General features: G+C 42.8%; 1 protein-coding gene across 1 annotated transcript in view; it reads left to right on the forward strand.

The window, feature by feature from the left end:
- Positions 1-20,696, forward strand: part of WIPF1 (WAS/WASL interacting protein family member 1) — a 110,358-nt gene that overhangs the window by 73,699 nt on the left and 15,963 nt on the right. Inside the window, exons 2-3 of the mRNA XM_040357716.1 lie at positions 15,293-15,385; positions 20,068-20,197. Coding sequence (XP_040213650.1) covers positions 15,326-15,385; positions 20,068-20,197 — 190 coding nt within the window. The 5' untranslated portion in view covers positions 15,293-15,325. The remainder of the gene's footprint in view (positions 1-15,292; positions 15,386-20,067; positions 20,198-20,696) is intronic.

Raw genomic sequence — 20,696 nt, forward strand, 5'->3', positions numbered from 1 at the left:
TTTCTGTGTTTAAAAGTGACAGCTTTGTAACCACCTGAACTCTGCACTCTGTATGTAATGCAATTCTGGTATTTAATGCCCCTTTAAGACCCTTCTACTGTTTGTGAAATCTGAACGGGTCGTGGTTGAGTTCCTGCACCTATTTTCTGAGAAAAAAAGCTCTGGGCTTACCTGTAGGTAAAAGTTATAAAAATAACTTTACAACCACTTTAAACAAAATTAAAACTTGCTTTTCTTACCTTTGGATAAAGGATTACAACCATTGTAAACACAACCGTAGTAAAATATTCACAAGATACCTGGGAGCCTTGGGTATTTGTGATGACATAATCACTTCTAATCCCGTCTTACACTGGTACATACTTTTTATACAGTTCAATACATTGTCCATTTATAGCTAGATTCAGTAAGAGTTAGGCCGGCGTATCAGTAGATACGCCGACCTAACTCGGAATTTGCGCTGTCCTAAGTTTAAGTGTATTCTCAAACAGGGATACACTTAAACCTATCTAAGGTACGACGGCTTGTGCCGTCGTATCTTAGGGTGCAATATTTAGGCTGGCCGCTAGGTGGCGCTTCCATTGAGTTCGGCGTAGAATATGTAAATCACTAGATACACCTATTCACGAATGTACGCCCGGCCGACGCAGTACAGATACGCCGTTTACGTAAGGCATTTTCAGGCGTATAGTTATTCCATCAAATAGCTGGACTAGTTATGTTAAGTATGGCCGTCGTTCCCGCGTCGAAATTTGAAAATGTTACGTCGTTTGCGTAAGTCGTCCGTGAATAGGGCTGGACGTAATTTACGTCCACGTTAAAACCAATACGTCCTTGCGGCGTACTTTGCCGCAATGCACACTGGGATATGTACACGGACGGCGCATGCGCCGTTCCTAAAAAACGTCAATCACGTCAGGTCAACCCATATTAACATAAAACACGCCCCCTCAGCCTATTTTGAATTAGGCGCCCTTACGCCCGCCGCATTTACGCTACGCCGCCGTAACTTAGCAGGCAAGTACTTTGTGAATACAGTACTTGCCTTGCAAACTTACGGCGGCGTAGTGTAAATACCATACGCTACGCCACCGCAACTATGCGCCCGCCTACCTGAATCCAGCTATTAGTGTAGATCATATATCAAAGTAAAAAAAAGTAAGTATTTGAATTGGTGTTCAAGGACTGCTTTAAATAAATAAAAGGTACCGCATTTTAACTATATACTGTATGTACTGATGCTGTATATCATGACATTGCAGGAGCTTATTCAGGCAGACTTGTTACTGATAGGGCATCTTTAAATAAGAAGCACTCTTGGGTTGATTTACTAAAACTGGAAAGTGCAAAATCTGGTGCAGCTGTGTATATTAGCCAATCAGCTTCTAACTTCAGTTTGTTCAATTAAACTTTGAGGGAAAAAAATGGAAGCTGATGCGTTTCTATGCAGAGCTGAGCCTGGGTTCACACCGCCGTGACTTTTTTTGCAACTTTGAATCCGACATCCCACAGAAGTCAATGCAAGTCGTATTGAAGTCGTACCAAAAGTAGTGCAGGGACCTTTTTCTAAGTCGGAGTAACTTGAGTCACACCAAATAGAATGGTTTTATTGCAGTTAATGAGGCACGACCTGTCATGCTACATTGAACTCTCAAGTCACATGACAAGTCGTGACATTGTGAACCGGGGCTGAGCCAGAGTTTGCACTCTCTAATTTTAGTAAATCAACCCCCTGGGTTGTAAGTTTTAAGAACACCTGTGCTTAATTGGACACATCTTAAACTAGCCATTGGACTAGGATTAAATTCCATGTGCCTTCTTGCAGTTTTATTTTATTTTCTAAAACTCAGGTGCCCCATTTGTTGATTCCCGCTAGAGCTCACAAGATTGTGGTCTGGCTCTCCCTCTTGGCTAGCGGGGGAGTCCTATCACATTAATCGGCCAATAAGTAGGCGCATGGGGGGCAGTCCAGAGTGGCACATGCTACAGGTCTTGGGTACAGGAGCATTTGTTGATGCCAGAACTGCTTTTCCCCATACAAGTCAATGTGAATACAAATGCAGCATAATGCAGCTTAAAAGGAGGTCAGAGGCATAAGGAACACTGAAGGATTAAGAAGAAGAACAAACTGATCTTAGATGCCCACTTTGGAAATTAAAGTGTTACTAAACCCAGGACCCTGCATTCATTATATCTGATCTCCCACAGTACACAGAACATGGAAATGTGATCATTTTAGTAATTATAAACTGCTAAAGACCCTTTCTCATCAGCAGTATATACATACCTCCCAACTTTTTAAGATGGGAATGAGGGACACCTATCACCAAAAGTATGCAGGCATAGGACACACCCCTTGCTACGCCCCCTTAACCACTTGCTTACTGGGCACATATACCCCCCTCCTGCCCAGGTGAAATTTCAGCTTCCGGCACTGCGTCGCTTTAACTGACAATTGCGCGGTCGTGCGACGTGGCTCCCAAACAAAATTGATGACTTTTTCCCCACAAGTAGAGCTTTCTTTTGGTGGTATTTGATCACCTCTGCAGTTTTTATTTTTTGCGTTATAAACAAAAAAAAACGACAATTTTGAAAAAAAAATACAACATTTTTTACTTGTTGCTATAATAAATATCCCAATTTTTTTTAAAAAAAAAAACATTTTTTTCAGTCTAGGCCGATACGTGTTCTTCTACATATTTTTGGTAAAAAAAAAAAAAAATCGCAATAAGTGACTGGTTTGCGCAAAAGTTATAGCGCCTACAAAATAGGGGACAGAATTATTTTTTTTTATTATTTTTTTTTACTAGTAATGGCGGCGATCTGCGATTTTTATTGGGACTGCGACATTATGGCGGACACATCGGACACTTGTGACACATTTTTGGCACCATTCACATTTATACTGAGATCAGTGCTATAAATATGCACTAATTACTGTATAAATGTGACTGGCATTGAGGGGGTTAACACTAGGGGGTGAGGAAGGGGTTAAATGTGTACCCTGCATAGTGTTCTAACTGTGGGGGAAGGGAGGTGACTGGGGGAGGTGACCGATCTGTGTCTCTATGTACAAGGGACACAGATCCGTCTCCTCTCTCCCTGACAGCACGCTGTCTCTGTGAGAGCCGGCAATGAGAAATGATCTCATATGTTTACATATGAGATCATCTCTCATTGGCCGCACAGATCGCCTAGCAAACGGCCACTCCGATTGGGCGTTCACGGCGATCTGTGATTGGCTGTGTCCAAGGGACACGGCCAGCACAGAGTTTCCCCGCTGCGCGCTCGGGAGCGTGCGCGGGGAACGAGGAAAGGGGCGGACGTCAATTGACGTCCTGTTGGATTTTCAGGTCCACGCTGTAGCCGTCATTCGGCTATAGCGCGGGCCTCAGGTAGTTAAAGGAGAATTGTACAAAAAAAATAAGATTGGTTAAACCCACAAGTGCTTTTTTTTACTACTACTATTACTTTATTTTGGCTTTTTAGATTTACAAATGCAACAATTTAGAAATCAGATTAACGGTTTAGTGTTGGAAAACACTTTTTTTATAGATACATAGTGCATTTTATACACATCTATATTGATCAGGCCAAAATGAGGGACAAATGAGGAGGAATGAGGGATAGTTGGGAGCTATGGTATATAGCAGTCTTGTAACTTCTATCAGTGTCTGGTTAAAGTTTGTAGGATGAGTTTTCATTTACCTCTGACAGTCCTATGAGGCTGCAGGACCCCTGACCCTCGGTCTGGACATTGTGCTGATGCCATGCACCCTATCAAGAAAAAAGAACTCTCTAGCAATACACACCAAACTGAGCATGTGCAGAGTGACTCCAAAGGCTCTGTCTTATCAGGAGATAGATTGGGAACAATGGAATAAGGGGAGGATCAGAGAAGACAGGATCAAACAGCCTTTTTACACAATGCAGAGGATTAAGACCTAATGCCCTGTACACACGATTGGTAAGTCTGATGAAAACGGTCTGATGGATTTTTCCATCAGTTATCCGATGAAGCTCTCTGATGATCAGTCGCGCCTACACACCATCAGTTAAAAAAACGATCGTGTCAGAACGCGGTGACGTAAAACACAATGACGTGCTGAAAAAACCGAAGTTCAATGCTTCCAAGCATGCGTCGACTTGATTCTAAGCATGCGTGGATTTTTAACCGATGGACGTGCCTACAGACGATCGTTTTTTTCTATAGGTTTTTTATCCATCAGATAATTTTAAAACAAGTTCCTATTTTTTTAACCTATGAATAAATAACCGATGGGGCCCACACACGATCGGTTTGGTCTGATGAAAACGGTCCACCAGACTAATCTATCGTGTTTGTACGCAGCATTAGATTCCACAGTGAATATAAAAAGCATGCTTTACCGAGTATACAGACTGGGCCAGATACACAAGAAGTACGCCGGAGTATCTACTGATACGCCGGCGTACTTTCAAATTTGCAGCGTCGTATCTTTAGTTTGAATCCTCAAACCAAGATACGACGGCTTTTGGCTTCGATCCGACAGGGTGGAGTTCCCGTCGTTTTCCGCGTCGGGTATGCTAAATAGCTTTTTCCGGCGATTCACGAAGGTACGCGCGGATGTCGCATTCTCTTACGTCGTCGCTAGTCGGCTTTTCCCGGCATATAGTTAAAGCTGCTGTTTGGTGGCGTATAGATAGACTTGCCATGTTAGAGTATGGCCGTCGTTCCCGTGTCAAATTTCGATTTTTTTTTTTTTGCGTAAGTCTTCCGTGAATAGAAAAGGACGTAACTCACGTCGACGTTCAAAAAATTACGTCTGTGCGACGTCATTTCGCGCAAAGCACGGCGGGAAATTTCAAAACGGAGCATGCGCAGTACATTTGGCGCGGGAACGATCAGCGATTTATATTGTGACTGCAACATTATGGTGGACACATCGGACACTTTTGACACATTTTTGGGACTATTGTCATTTTTACAGCGATCAGTGCTATAAAAATGCACTGGTTACTGTGAAATTGACACTGGCAGCGAAGGGGTTGACCACCAGGTGGCGCTGCAGGGGTTAAGTGTGCCCTGATGAGTGTTTCTAACTGTAGGGGGGGTGGGCTGTGTGTGACAAGACAGAAATCACTGTCATTGTCACTAGGCAGAGCGGGGAGATGCTTGTTGCATCTCCCCGCTCTATCTTTCCGTGAGACAATCGCGATCTAGTCCACGGGACCCAGGGTAAAACTCACGGAGAAGGTGGTGGCGGCGCGCGCAACCACACGGCAGTATCCTAAAGGGGACGTACCTGTAGGAGGGCTGTTGGTGACGTCACCCGCTTGCGGCCGCAGAGCGGGAGACACAGGACTACACACACGCCGTTGTACATGCTGTTCTTACAGCACTGCTTGTAAGTCACTACTTTTTTTCATTAAAATATTGTTTGTAATCATACACTATGGAGGCATTCCTGTGCTTTATTTTGAGAATCATCGCGCTGAGCCTGTGAATACATTGGAGTGGATCGATCGGTTGATTGTGGGAGATATCATTGGGAAACTATTCCTATAGGCTATTTATTAGCCTCCTTGAGGTAAGGGGTTAGCACTTATATTCCTGGTCACCGTGGAGAATCGGGCTGACTGCAATCACAATTACTCTGCATGTCACAGCAAACCTGAGCACAGATGCACTTTAAAAATTCATTTTATCTATTAGCCACTGGATTTTTATTTTTCACTTTTGCACGATTTGTGCACTGGATATTGATTCCTATTTTATAGTCTTATTGGGACCTTTTTTTCACAGGGATTCTTGTGTGGACTTTATATATGTATATATATATTTTTTTCACTTTTTGCATTTTTTGGATTGTTTTTTATCATCGGATTTATTCACATTTATTTATTTATTTGCATCATTTTGTGGACAGTTGATCATTGGATATTTATTTATTTATTTGCATAGTTGCACATTGCACGATTTATGGATTAAGCACTGTTTGGACTATCATAATTATATTTGAAGGATATGTTGTATGCACAGTTTGAAGTTTGCTACTTTATTTAGACTATTGTGCTGTCACTGGCACATTAGTCACATATATTTCATTATTTTTCACTCTCAATATCCTCCACTTTATGGTTATTTTTGTTGGATGGTATCCCGGTTTAGAGTGATACACTTTTAATCAATACCAGGAGGCGGAGTCTATTTTGTTGTATCTATTATATTTATTATATACATTATTTTAGTGATTTTTGTTGCAAGCGCCACCACATCCCCCATTTTATCATTTACTGTCAGTGTGTGAGCACTAATAGTGGTGGCTGCTGCATATTTATTTATTTATTCTATATTTATTCTTGGTTAGGTTGGTTTGCGCATTAGTTCCCCCCTTATTTCGTACCTGTAGGTACCTATGCCCATCCGTGCCATTCTGCCAACGTAAATATGCAGGCGGCGGTCCTTAAGTGGTTAAAGGAACGGAAATGCAGTTTGACAAAAATATTCATAATTGTTGATTAAACAGATACCACATTATATATCTGATCATTAATGTTTTTGTCATAAAAAATTTTTAATAGAAAGTTTGAATCAGAATTAAACTGTGCCATGTTTTTTTTTTTTTCGTCATCTTTATAACTTGCACTGAATAGTAGAATTGTTAAGATCGAATGGGTGAACTTTAAGAGGCCTATTAATCTCTACATTCCTCTTTCTGACTGCATTCACAACAACTGCTGCATGCACAATGAGCCTCTATTAAGATGTTACATTTGTTTGTTCCTTGTATAGCAAAGTATGACTTACTCACTTTAGATATGAAGCCCAGAAATGACCTAATTGTCAATTTTATGCTGTGCAGTCATATACTCGGAAAACCCCTTAAAGTGACAGTAATCATTACAAATGCTTAGAGTTCAAGCGATATTAAATCCAAAACCTAAAATGTTATATATTGCAGCTTACCCATCCTTAGATGTGGTGGCCGCATTCGTTTTCTTTTTTTTTTAGGCTTCTTTCAATCTGTTTCACCTGGTGATCTGGGTAGTAACACACTTCCTGTTTTAGAGTGCCCTGACTCTGAATGAAGTAACCCCTGGGGGCACCTTTGGACAGCTGCATTGTTAGTCTAGGGGGAGGGAAGTGTGAGATGTACTAGCATATTTAGACACACTAACATATAGAAGCCAAACTCCAGTTCACACTGCAGTTACACAAGTAGTTATGGCAACAGCTTTTTTTCTTCTGGGATAAAGGTTTTATATGAATAAATAAAAGCTGATCATTGTAAGCCCCCCTGCCAATGGTAAATGTTTTTTTTTTTAATTAACTCTTTAACCACTTAACCCCCGGACCATATTGCTGCCCAAAGACCAGAGCACTTTTTGCGATTCGGGACTGCGTCGCTTTAACTGAAAATGGCACGGTTGTGCGACGTGGCTCCCAAACAAAATTGGCGTCCTTTTTTTCCCACAAATAGAGCTTTCTTTTGGTGGTATTTGATCACCTCTGCGGTTTTTATTTTTTGCGCTATAAACAAAAATAGAGCGACAATTTTGATAAAAATTTATATTTTTTACTTTTTTCTGTAATAAATATCCCCCAAAAATATATAAATTATACTGTGGCAGAACAACACGGCTGCTCAAATCGCGATAGGTGTACTAAAGATCTAAAGGGGGGGCCGTCTGCCGCGATATCCGCAGATGACCCGCGATCGCTCCTCAGAGAGCCAGAACGGGGATCTGTCAATGTAAGCAGACAGATCCCTGTTCGGTCAGGGAAGTAGAGAGAGATCTGCTATTCCTAGTAATCAGGAACGGCGATCTCTCACTACTACCTGTAAGTCCACTTCCCTCACAGTTAGAAACCCCTCTAGGGCCCTTGATCGCCTCCTTGTGTTAACCCCTTCCCTGCTAGTGATATTTATATAGTAATCAGTGGCTATTTTTAACACTGATCGCTGTATAAATGTCAACGATCCCAAAAAAGTGTCTAATCTGTCTGCCGCAATGTCGCAGTGCCGCTAAAAATCGCTCATTACCGCCATTACTAATTTAAAAAAAAAAAAAAAATTGCATAAATATATCCCCTATTTTGTAGACGCTATGGGCCAGATTCACGTAGAATCGCGGCGGCGTAATGTATCCTAGATACGTTACACCGCCGCAATTTTTCATCGCAAGTGCCTGATTCACCAAGCACTTGCGATGAAAACCTACGCCGGCGGCCTCCGGCGCAAGGCGGGCCAATTCAAATGGGCGTGTGCCATTTAAATTAGGCGCGCTCCCGCGTCGGACCTACCACGCATGCTCCGTTTCCGAACTCCCGCCGTGCTTTGCGCGAAAGTGATGTAATTTTTTTGAACGGCGACGCGCGTAGCGTAATTCCGTATTCCCGGACGGCTTACGCAAACGACGTTATTTTTTAAATTTCGACGCGGGAACGACGGCCATACTTTACACAGCAATACGATTGCTGTGTAAAGTTAAGGCACCAAAAACTAGACTAGCGGCGACGTAGCGAGCGCGAAAAACCGTCGGGGATTGCCGTAACTCCTAATTTGCATACCCGCCGCTGGTTTACGCCGCAAACTCCCCCCAGCGGCGGCCGCGGTATTGCATCTTAAGATCCGACAGTGTAAAACAATTACACCTGTCGGATCTTATGGCTATCTATGCGTAACTGATTCTATGAATCAGTCGCATAGATAGAAACAGGGATACGACGGCGTATCAGGAGATACGCCGTCGTATCTCATTTGTGAATCTGGCCCTATAACTTTTGCATAAACCAATTAATATACGCTTATTGCAATTTTCTTTATCAAAAATATGTAGAAGAATACATATTGGCCTAAACTGATGAAGAAATTCATTTTTTTTATTTGTTTATTTGGATATTTATTATACAGTGCCTTTCAAAAGTACTCACCCCCTTGGCCTTTTACCTATTTTGTTACATTACAGACTTTAGTCTAAGTTGGTGAAGTAAAATTAGAAAGATATATACATAAAACTATTTTTCAGAAATAAAAAACTGATAATTGGCATGTGCGTATGTATTCACCCCCTTTGTTATGAAACCCATAAAAATCTCTGGTGCAACCAATTACCTTCAGAAGTCACATAATTAGTGTAATGTTGTCCACCTGTGTGCAATCTAAGGCCCGGTACACACGAACAAACATGTACGGTGAAAGCGGTCCGTCGGACCATTTTCACCGTACATGCCTGCCAGAGGGCTTCTGTACGATGGTTGTACTAACCATCGTACAGAAGTCCGCGCGTAAACAATACGCGGGGCGTGTCCGCGTCGTCGCCGCGACGATGACGCGGCGATGACACGGCGACGTGGGCGGGCCTGCCATTTAAAGGCTTCCACGCATGCGTCGAAGTCATTCGACGCATGCGAGGGACGGCGGGCGCTCGGACATGTACGGTAGGTCTGTACTGACGACCGTACATGTCCGAGCGGGCAGGATTCCAGCGGACGGTTTTAAAACACGTCCAGGAATATTTGTCTGCTGGGAAAAGGCCGAGCGGGCAAATGTTTTCTGGAATTCGGCCCGCTCGCGCCTACACACGACCGAACATGTATGCTGAAACTGGCCCGCGGACCAGTTTCAGCATACATGTTTGGTCGTGTGTACGGGGCCTAAGTGTCACATGATCTGTCATTACATATACACACCTTTTTGAAAGGCCCCAGAGCCTACAACACCTAAGCAAAAGCATCAGGGTTAGGTTATAAAAAAATATCCAAATCTTTGATGATTTCCTAGGAGCCCAATCAAATCTATCATAACCAAATGGAAAGAACATGGCACAACAGAAAACCTGCCAAGACATGGCCACACACCAAAACTCACGGACTGGGGAAGGAGGGCATTAATCAGAGAGGCAGCACAGAGACCCATGGTAACCAGGGCTTTTTTTCAGGGGGAACGCAGTTTCGGCACCTCCTGGACTGACTGTATGTAATGGCAAGGGGTGCTGGGGTGTGCTACAGGGTATTGGTGCTCAATGCTGGGGATCTATTTTTCCCGGGGCGGGGGTCTATTGTTGCTGAGGAGGTCTATTGTTGATGGTGGGGGACCTATTGTTGCTGGGGGGTCTTATGTTGCTGGGGGGGTCAGTTGTTGCTGAAAGAGATCTACTGTTGGGGGAGGGGTCTATTGTTGATGGCTGCCAGAGAGTCTATTAATGCTGGCTGTGGGGAGATCTGTTGATGCTGCCGGGAGTCTATTGTTGTTGGGGGAGGGGGATTTTGTTGTGGGTGGTCCATTGTTGTTCAGGGGATCTATTGTTGCTGGCTGCAGGGGATCTATTTTACTGCTTTTCTTAATATAATTACCAAATTCCATACAAATTATTTAGCACCACAAATATATACTTGGTTCTATATTGCCTAAAAGGGGCAGTACTGGGAGGTGGGTAGAGGGCGGAGAAAAGAGGTGATCCGGAAAGGGGGAGTTCCTGTACCTATTGTCTGAGGGAAAAAGGCACCCTGGAGGAGCTGCAGAGTTCCACAGCAGAGACTATCTGTACATAGGACGACAATAAGCCGTACGCTCCATAGGGTTGGGCTTTATGTCAGAGTGGCCAAAAGAAAGTCATTACCGTATTTATCGTCGTATACCGCGCACTATTTTGCCCTGAAAATCAGGGCAAAATCGTGGGTGCGCGGTATACGCCGATACCCGCCGATACCCGCTTTCCCGCGCTGAATTTGAATACTGCTCCGGCATATACTGAGCGCAGTACACTCGTGTATCTTCGGGCAGTTTCGGCGCCTCTCGTGCTGACGTCCTGGACGTACAGGACGTCAGCGCGTGAGTAGCCGAGCCTGCCCGACGATACACGAGTGTACTGCGCTCGGTATATGTCGGCGCAGTATTCAAACTCGGCGCGGGGAGGACGCGAGGACACAGCAGAAGGACGCCGGACCCCACGAAGAGGACACCCGAAGCCGCAGACGGACGCCGGACCCGACGAGGCCGCCGATGGACGCCGCGGAAGACACCAAAACTGTAAGTACAAAAATACTTTTTTATCACAGGAATTCGGGGCAAGTTTAGGGGTGCGCGCTATACGCGGGAGCGCGCTATACCCCGATAAATACGGTACTTTGAGAAAAAAATTAAATGGCACATTTTGAGTTTGCGAAAAGGCACGTGGAAGACTCCGAAAATGTATTGAGGAAGGTGCTCTGGTCTGATGAGACTAAAATTGAACTTTTTGGCCAAACTGTTGGCGCTTTATAAATCCTGTATAATAATAATAAAAATGCAGGGCCCTGCTCATCCTACAATCTTACATTTGTAATTTTCTGTGGTGTGTACAGAATATACCTTTGAACTGTTTATTGGATCTACAAAAGATACAAGTCATCATCTTCAATATTATTTAACGTGATGCATACTGGAATCTCTGATGAGATGCGCAGTTTCGTGTGTTCCCCTGTCATAAGCGTGCCTTTGTCAGATCTAAGCTGTGGCATGTTACCTCATTTGGTTTCAGCAGCTGAAATAAGAATGCATTAGAGAAACAGGATGGCTGCGGCTTTGCAGTGAGCACGAACCTTCCTGTCACAGGTTTTTTTTCTTCACAGGAAGCCCTAGAGGAGGAAGCTGAGTGTAGCTGCTGAGGAGGGAAGCACTAGAAGGCAAACTGTGATGCTCTGCTAGCTGTCAAAAGTTTATAAAGGTGTTAAGTTTCCCCTAATGAAACATATTAAGTGATACCTAGGATCTATAGTACAAGATAATATTGGTTTGTTGCTTGTGACACTTCCATAAAGTAAGGCTATAGGGTCCCTTTACAGCAGGGGTCTCAAACTCAAATTACCTGAGGGCCACAAGACAAGTTTTCATATGCCATGGGGGGCCGCATGCAAACTTTCAAACTTCAAAAACAACAGTACTGGTGTCAGCGAACACATTATTAACCCCCAGCACTGGTGTCAGCGAGCGCATTATTACCACCAGCACTGGTGTCAGCGAGCGCATTATTACCACCAGCACTGGTGTTAGTCAGGGTTTGACAAATTTGCTTGGAATCTAGGAGCCAGCTAAAAAAGTTAGGAGCCAGAAAACGCACCCCGTCCCGACGAGCTTGCGCGCAGAAGCGAACACATACGTGAGCAGCGCCCGCATATGTAAACGGTGTTCAAACCACACATGTGAGGTATCGCCGCGATTGGTAGAGAGAGCAATAATTCTAGCTCCTCTGTAACTTAAAACATGCAACCTGTAGATTTTTTTAAACGTCGCCTATGAAGATTTTAAAAGGTTAAAAAAGTTTGTCGGCATTCCACGAGCGGACGCAATTTTGAAGCGTGACATGTTGGGTATGAATTTACTCGGCGTAACATTATCTTTCATAATATTAAAAAAAATGGGGATAACTTTACTGTTGTCTTATTTTTTAATTAAAAAAAGTGTAATTTTCTCCCAAAAAAGTGCGCTTGTAAGACCGCTGCGCAAATACGGCGTAACAGAAAGTATTGCAACGATCGCTATTTTATTCTCTAGGGTGTTAGGATAAAAAATATAATGTTTGGGGGTTCTAATTAGAGGGAAGAATATGGCAGTGAAAATTGTGTAAAATGACATTAGAATTGCTGTTTAACTTGTAATGCTTAACTTGTAATACCAACGGCCACCACCAGATGGCGCCAGTTCACATCTGGTGGTAATAACTTGTAATACCAACGGCTCACCACCAGATGGCGCCAGCTCAAAAAAACAAAAAACGATTTATTTATTTTTTTGCTCCCCTCACTTCCACCCTGCCTGCGGGCCATTTATAACTGGTCCGCGGGCCGCAAATGGCCCGCGGGCCGGTACTTTGAGACCACTGCTTTACAGCATCCATCATATAACATACAGCAGGACTCTGAACTCTATAGACTTAAAGTAGAACTATATGCTTTTTTTATTTTTATTTTTAATTTTGGATAGGACAAGGGAGGTTTATAACCCCTGTCAGATTTTTTTTTTTCCACCTGTGTCCCATTGCAAGAGATTATACTTTGTTTCCGGTCTCATAGTCAAATAGGAAATGAGAGGAAATCCTTGCAAATTAAAGTTCCGCCCAACCAAAAAAAAAAAAAAAAAATGTAAAGTCAGTAGCTACAAATACTGTAGCTGCTGACTTTTAACATAAGGACACTTACCTGTCCAGGGTTCCCGCGATGTTGGCACCCCAGCCGATTTTAAGATCGTTTTTTTGGTGCTAATAAACAAAAATAAAAAATACTGCGCTATCTCATAGAGGTTAATAATAAAGCTGCTAACACAGCAAAAGAGATCAAGAGTTGCTAGTAAAACATATGTGGAAAAAGTGTAGCGCTAACAGTGAATCAATTGTGATGAAACAATCTAAATTGTATCGTGTAACACCACATGTGAACTAATGGTATCGGTGATAATTAAAGTCCATAAATCCTTGACTGGATAAATGAATTGAATCCAACTATGTTGAAAGACGATCAATAACTGGATAAATAAACAGAATCCAACGGTGAGAAGTGAGGAGTCTACCACCACTTATGACAAGGGGCTTACCGGATGGATTGGACCCAGAAAGGCATATACCTACTAGGCCAATCAAGCTTTGTTGAAGAGGGTACACCATACACGTCTTGCGATTCGTTATTATTGAAAAAGAGACCTCAGGCAGACAATTCAGGAATGGTTCCCAGCAAGCAGCGATATTCAACAGATCACAAGGATGGCATATCGATTATTCAACCGTTGAGTATGTAAAAGAAAAAGTGTGGCGCACATAGCATAATTCCGTAAAAATCAATATTTATTTTAAAAAGAGAGTGACTCACATTTTGCAATGATAAACCGAGCTAATAAAATTAGGGTAGCAGGAACAACAGCAGTCCATCCCGACATGTTTCGTTACAATAAGAACTTCATCTGGGGTTGTAACGAAAACATGTCGCCGGACCCTCTTATGTCTAAAATCATCCTATGTCCACTAGAGGAATGATATCTTGGACTACCTGAGATGGGATTATTATGTAATTATTATCCACAATATATTCCAGGATATCTGTAAAGAACTATTTACTGTTTGTTGATTCTGAACTCAACGAGTTAATTGTAAGAGTGACTCATTCATACTGTTGGGGCACATACTGCTAGATGCTAATGCCATCACCTCCAGCCATCTGTCTGTTCTCTGTGCTAATTGACCCTGCTATTGTGTGAAGATGTCCTGGGTTTACACTTATGATAATGTGTATTGTATAGCAGGTGAACGAGGAGACGTGACGTCTACTCTGAAAGGTCATATCTGAGTCGCCTATTCTGGGTAAATGATTAGTTAATTAGCTCATGTTAATTTATGTTCTAGTTACCTCCTCTTTAAACTGCATATAAGGTTGCATTATTGGTTCTAATAAACACTCCATGTTTAGCACACAAGCAAGTCTCGTCTCGTTGTGTGTTGAGAGCAGCTGGAATATCCGATATCTATATCCAGACTGATGGGAAGCGGTATATTATGGAAACACTCAAGCGGAGTGTGGGACGTTCCGTTACAGTTATTAATGGACCTCTGATATTAAAATACCATTTAGACATAAGCTGATCTTATGTAGGCCTACTTACAATTTTCCCTTCACTAACGTTCACTAAATACTGTACTTCTTTAAAGTGGAGGTTCACACAATATTTAAAGTTTGACCCCAACCACCCCCCCCCCCCTCGTGCGTTTCCTATCGCATTGCCACTAATCAGTTGTTGTTTTTTTGGATATTATACAGGTGCACTTCGGTTGTATCTTGCTTCGGCCGCCCGTTGGCTCCTGGGATATAAGTGTCATCAATCCCGGGAGTCAATGGGCAGCCCCCAAAATACAATGAGTGCGCCACGCTTTGTACGCAATGAGATCGGGAGGTGCATGCTTGGTAGTCAGCAGCACCGTTTCCCGGAAGAAGCTAGGAGTGGGCTTCAGATGCCCACACTGACGATGGGAGCGCGCTTCCTAAGGAGGTGACACTGAGTCATTTTCTGAACCATCTAACAAAAAAGCCTACATTGACTACATGCCGATTGTATTCTATAGGGTGTTTTTTAGGGGGACAAAAAAGGCTAGAACTCCGCTTTTAATTGAACTGGTATAATTATTTAAACATATATACAGTATAGTATTTTTTAACAAAGCATTCAATAACTAAGCAACGATTGCGTTTAAAGTTCCCCTATATATTTTTAGACATTGAAGTCTACACATTCAGTATAACATTGTACTAGGTGTATGATGAAATATTTTTTTTCCTTATTGACAGGTCCTGGAGACGGTACGGTAAACCTTTGTGAGAATGCCGGTCCCCCCGCCTCCTCCTCCTCCAGGTCCTCCCCCTCCTCCTACATTTTCACAGGTGGGTTACTAACCTTACATAGATTTAATTCTTAATCCTGTTAATATTGAGTTTTTTTTTTATTATTAAAACATAAGTTCACCCAGAACTTAAAGTGGTAGTAAATCCTCACAATTACCCAGTGAAGCGACTGGCTTTAGGTGATACACAGAGATGAAACAAATCCTCCTACAAAAGTTGTACCTGTCTACCTGCAGTCTTCACTTCCCTACAGCCATTCAAAGTGCTGGATTTTTAAAACTTGTCAGTTCCGAAAAAAGTGGGCAGAGAGATGAAATTACACACTTCAGAGCTCAGCAAGGAGAGATCTGATAGCTGGTTGGAGGGAAGAGACACACACATCCCTTCACACAGCACAGGAACAGAGCTGAGGCTGTCAATCAGTTGGGGGTAAACCCGACCCATCACCATTTTTGTCTTGGTGTTAGAAAAACTTATCAGAAGTGATTCATGCTGATAGCAGAGAAACAAAACAGCTGAGAGAAATTACATTTAGTGCTCTAGATTGAGGGTGGGTTCACATCTTAGCCGCATGCGGCTCGCAGCAGGGGTCCGGTGCATCCCGAATCAGGGCCAGATTTTTGTCTTAATTTGGCCCTGAAACTGAGCCAAAGATGCACAGGACCTCTGTACAATGTGCTCCTCAGCCCTCCCAGAGATATGTGAACTGGCTCCATAGAGAGCTGGTCACAATCTCCTGTCATGCGAATTGGACGTGGGGAAATTTGCATCCAATTCGCACTAGTGTGTACTCCTGAGACAAGTACACACTATAGAGGGATGTGCTTTATTCATATTTCATGTCTGAGGTTTACAACCACTTTAAAGCAGAACTAAACTGCATCTGAGCACCACAAACTGAAAATGCTATTTAAAGTGATATTAAAGTCTTGTTTTTTGTTTTTGTTTAAAAATAACAAACATGTTATCCTTACCTGTCTGTGCAGTGATTTTGTACAGAGCAGTCTAGATCCTCCTCTTCTAGCGTCCCTCGCTGGTGCTCCTGGGCCCTCTCTTCTGCCAAATGCACTCACAGCAAGCAGCTTGCTATGCGGGCACCTGAGTCGAGCCACTGCTCTGTGTGTCCATTCAGACACGGAAACGCGGCTTGGCTCTGCCCACTCTTTCTCTTCATTGGCTCGCTGACTTTGACAGCAGCGAGTGCCAATGGTGCTCGCTGACTTTGACAGCAGCGGGTGCCAATGGTGCTCGCTGACTTTGACAGCAGCGGGTGCCAATGGAGCCCGCTGCTGTGTCTCAGCCAATCAGAAGGGAGAGTCTCAGACAGCCGAGGCTCTTGTGCAACAGCATGAATCAAGATGGGGCTCAGTTGAGTATTAAGTGGGATGGAGCTGCTGCACACAGAAGGTTTTTGTTATCTTAATGCATAGAACCTGCCTTTAGAACCACTTTAATTAATTTTTAATATTCACAGCCAATTCACCCATCCATCCATGTCTCCATGCTTTATTTTGTTGTGAAAGCACTTTGAACCCAACCCCCCCCCCCCAGCAATTGGCTGCAGCTGCTGATCGAAAAAAGTTTTCCAGCCTGTCCCTGTTGACAGAAGTCTCCAATGCTTTCAGGCAGTCAAAGCCTAGGGCTGGCTGAAATATGGCAAGGCTGTTCCAAGTGGTACTTGCATGTAGGGTCCGATGTGTTCAGAGACAAATCCCAGAATCCAGAAATCCTGTGCTCTGGGCATTTATCCCTGAAGACGTGTGCCTGTTGTGTTACACTATGTGATTTATTATCATGTCATCTGTGTTGAACTATTTGGCTTATTATTGCTCTGTGTCTTTAAGCTGTATTCTGTCTAAGCTGAACTCTCTCTCCCAACGTACTTCGGTATATTCCCTCCCATTTCTTCTCTCTGGTATCATTGCTCAGTATTCCACCATGTTGTAAGCATCTTTCCATGTGTCTAACATCAACGTTTTTCTACCTCTAAATATCATTCATTAAACGGAACATTCGAAAGACATCATCAACTGTCTCCTCAAAAGTGAGTTTATTCATTGAGTTAAGCTGTCTGAATTGATACAAAGGATAAAAAAGGTCGCCAGGTCCTATAAGCCCTATATGAAGCTAGAGATAAAGGGCCAGATTCACAGAAGAGATACGACGGCGTATCTCCTGATACGCCGTCGCATCTCTGTGATCCGCCCGTCCTAACTATGCGGCTGATTCATAGAATCAGTTACACATAGATAGCCCTAAGATCCGACAGGTGTAATTGACTTACACCGTCGAATCTTAGGATGCAATTCTAGACCGGCCGCTAGGTGGCGATTCCATTGCGGTCGGCGTAGAATATGCAAATGACTAGTTACGGCGATCCACGAAGATCCGCGCGTTCGTCGCAATCTCGTACGTCCTCGCTAGTCGGTTTTTCCCATCGCAAAGTTACACCTGCTTTAACATGGCTTATCTTTAGAACAGCCATGTTAAAGTATGGCCGTCGTTCCCGCATCGAATTTCGATTTTTTTTTTTGCGTAAGACGTCCGGGAATACGAAACGCCGTAGCGCACGTCGCCGTTCAAAAAAAACGTCGGGGCGCCGTAATTTCGCGCAAAGCACGTCGGGAAATTTTAACACGGAGCATGCGCAGAACGTTCGGCGCGGGAACGCGCCTAATTTAAATGGTGCCTGCCCCATTTGAATTAGGCGGGCTTGCGCCGAGCGGATTTACGTTACACCGCCGCAAGTTTACAGGTAAGAGCTTTGTGAATCAGGCACTTATGCTGTAAACCTGCGACGGTGTAACGTAAATCAGATACGTTACGCCGCGGGGGAGCAACGTAATTGTACCTGAATCTGGCCCAAAGTTTTTTGGCCTTGTAGTTGAGTCAGAATAGTACCACTGAGTACAAGATTCAGCCCTATTGAGCCGCAGTATATTTCAGCATGTTATAGATTTTGACATGCTGCTGGAAGTAGCGCTGGGTACTGCACCTGCGCCTCCTGGGCACACTAAAACACCAGGATTACACCCATGTGCAAGAATCCTTAGTTGATCGTAGTACTTTTTTGTGTTTGTGTGCATATTCTGAACTAACGGTAGAGAGAGCAATTAAACCATTTATACTGTGTGACTTAAGGAGGTGCTCCAACCCCCAACAAAAAATTAAAAGTCAGCAGCTACAGTATGTTTAATATTAGAACACTTAGTAGAAGGAAAAGGTACCCCAAGGGGCTTTGAGTTGCAGCAAAAAATGATAATAGATTCAAAAGTTGAAGAAATCTTTATTAAAAAAAAAGGTATATAGTGAAAAGAGTGGGATCAAGACATGAGTTCCATAATACAATTTAAAAATATATGCATATGAATAGATACAACCATATGAGTTATTGTAACAATGAAGTAGGTAAACTTGTGCTAGAAATCCCGACGCGTTTCGACCTTTGATAATGGAGGTCTCTTCTGGGGGAAAAGATTGAAAACATGAACTCTGGAAAAAGATACATATAGATGATATTTGTTTAAAACAAAAATAAAACATATACATTTTATACAGTAGAATATATACAATCATGTTTCTCCATATTGGCGTAGGTGAGTATATTTACCAAAGAATAATTGGTTTTCTGGGGGTACTTTTTCTCAGTGATGGGGTCTGCGGTGGACCTATGGTTTCAGTTTTTTGACATTATTCTTTGGTAAATATACTCACCTACGCCAACATGGCGAAAAATTATTGTATATATTGTACTGTATAATATTTATATGTTTGCTTTTTGTTTTAACAAATATCATCTATATATCTTTTTCCAGAGTTCATGTTTTCAATCTTTTCCCCCTGAAGAGACCTTCATTATCAAAGGTCGAAACACGTTGGATTTCTAATTGGATTATGGAACTCATGTCTTGATCCCACTAGAATGCCTCTTTTCACTATGTACCTTTTTTTTTTTTTTTTCAACTTTTGAGTCTATTATCATTTTTTACTGCAACTCAAAGCCCCTTGTGGTGCCTTTTCCTTCTACTAAGTTGTTGTCAGGGGTGTGCAGCATCCATAACCCACAGCTAGTATCACCTTCCCTCTGCTAATATTAGAATACTTACCTGTCCAGGGATTCCGCAAAGTTGGCACCCCAGACGATTTTTCAATCAGCTCTCGGGTGCTGCCGCCGCCATTCGTTGTAAGGGAAACCGGCAGTGAAGCCTTGCGCTTTCAAAGCTGTTGCCTATTGCGCATGTGCGAAGCACGCTGTGCTTTGTGAATAGGCCGGCAGCAAGGAAAGGGGGCCGAACTTCTGAAGGACCTCCCCGCAGTGAGGTCTCTCGGAAGTGGGGATGGGTACCTGTCAAAAACAGGTACCCACTCTCCCCTCCCCCCTGAAAGGTGCCAAATGTGGCAGCTGAAGGTGGGAAGCAAACAGGCGGAGCTTTCCCTTTTGGATGCAGCTCCTCTTTAAATAACAGTTTCTTAAAGACTGACTCTCTGAGGTTTTTATCACTGTCTGTGACCCCAGTGAGTAGATATTTTATTTGTGTCCACTAGGACAAGAAGTGAGGGGAAATCTCCAACCTGGAGACTTGTGTAACAATGGAAACCTAACCACCTAAACCAAATTTTTAAGCTTTCTCTACTCTGTCCAAAATTAAAACATTGATTTATTCTCTTTACATGGTTGCTTTCCAGGAAACATTGTGTTCATGAGAGATTTTTTATTGCAGGCTAATATAGAAAAACCCAGTTTATCTAAAACCCAGCAATCGGGAAGAAATGCTTTGTTGTCTGATATTTCAAAAGGAAGAAGGCTCAAGAAGGCCGTCACCAATGACAGGAGTGGGCCAGTCTTTGAAAGTAAGTTTATTCCTTCTGATATTTGTAGATACAGTGCACATTCAGCAATTTTTAAGTGTTTTCACATATTTATGTCCAAACCAAACATATAAAGGTCAGTTGGCCCAAAGCAAATTTTTTCATTTGGGTGGACACAGTAAAGGCAGGTTGAATCACCTACCAATTTCGTATTATTTTTCAGAGACACGAGCAATTATATCATAATGCCACTCTATAAGCATTGTTATATCTTAATGTATACCTGTTATGAGAAAAATATGGTGCAACTAAATCTGAGTTACATGGCTGTTATACTGACTACTAAGCTAACAATCTATACAATTTCTGCAAAATCTCATTTAGAGGTACCAACACAAAAGACCAATTTAATGGTATGAAATCAGGCAGGCCATTGTACAAGGTTCTGTTCTTGGACCTCTCCTATTTTCAAAATACACCTCCTCCCTGGGTCAGATGATAGCCATCTATGGCTTTCAATATCATTTCTACACTGATGACA

This window comes from Rana temporaria, chromosome 6 (genome assembly GCF_905171775.1).
Source record: "Rana temporaria chromosome 6, aRanTem1.1, whole genome shotgun sequence".
Classification (NCBI taxonomy): Eukaryota; Metazoa; Chordata; class Amphibia; order Anura; family Ranidae; genus Rana; species Rana temporaria.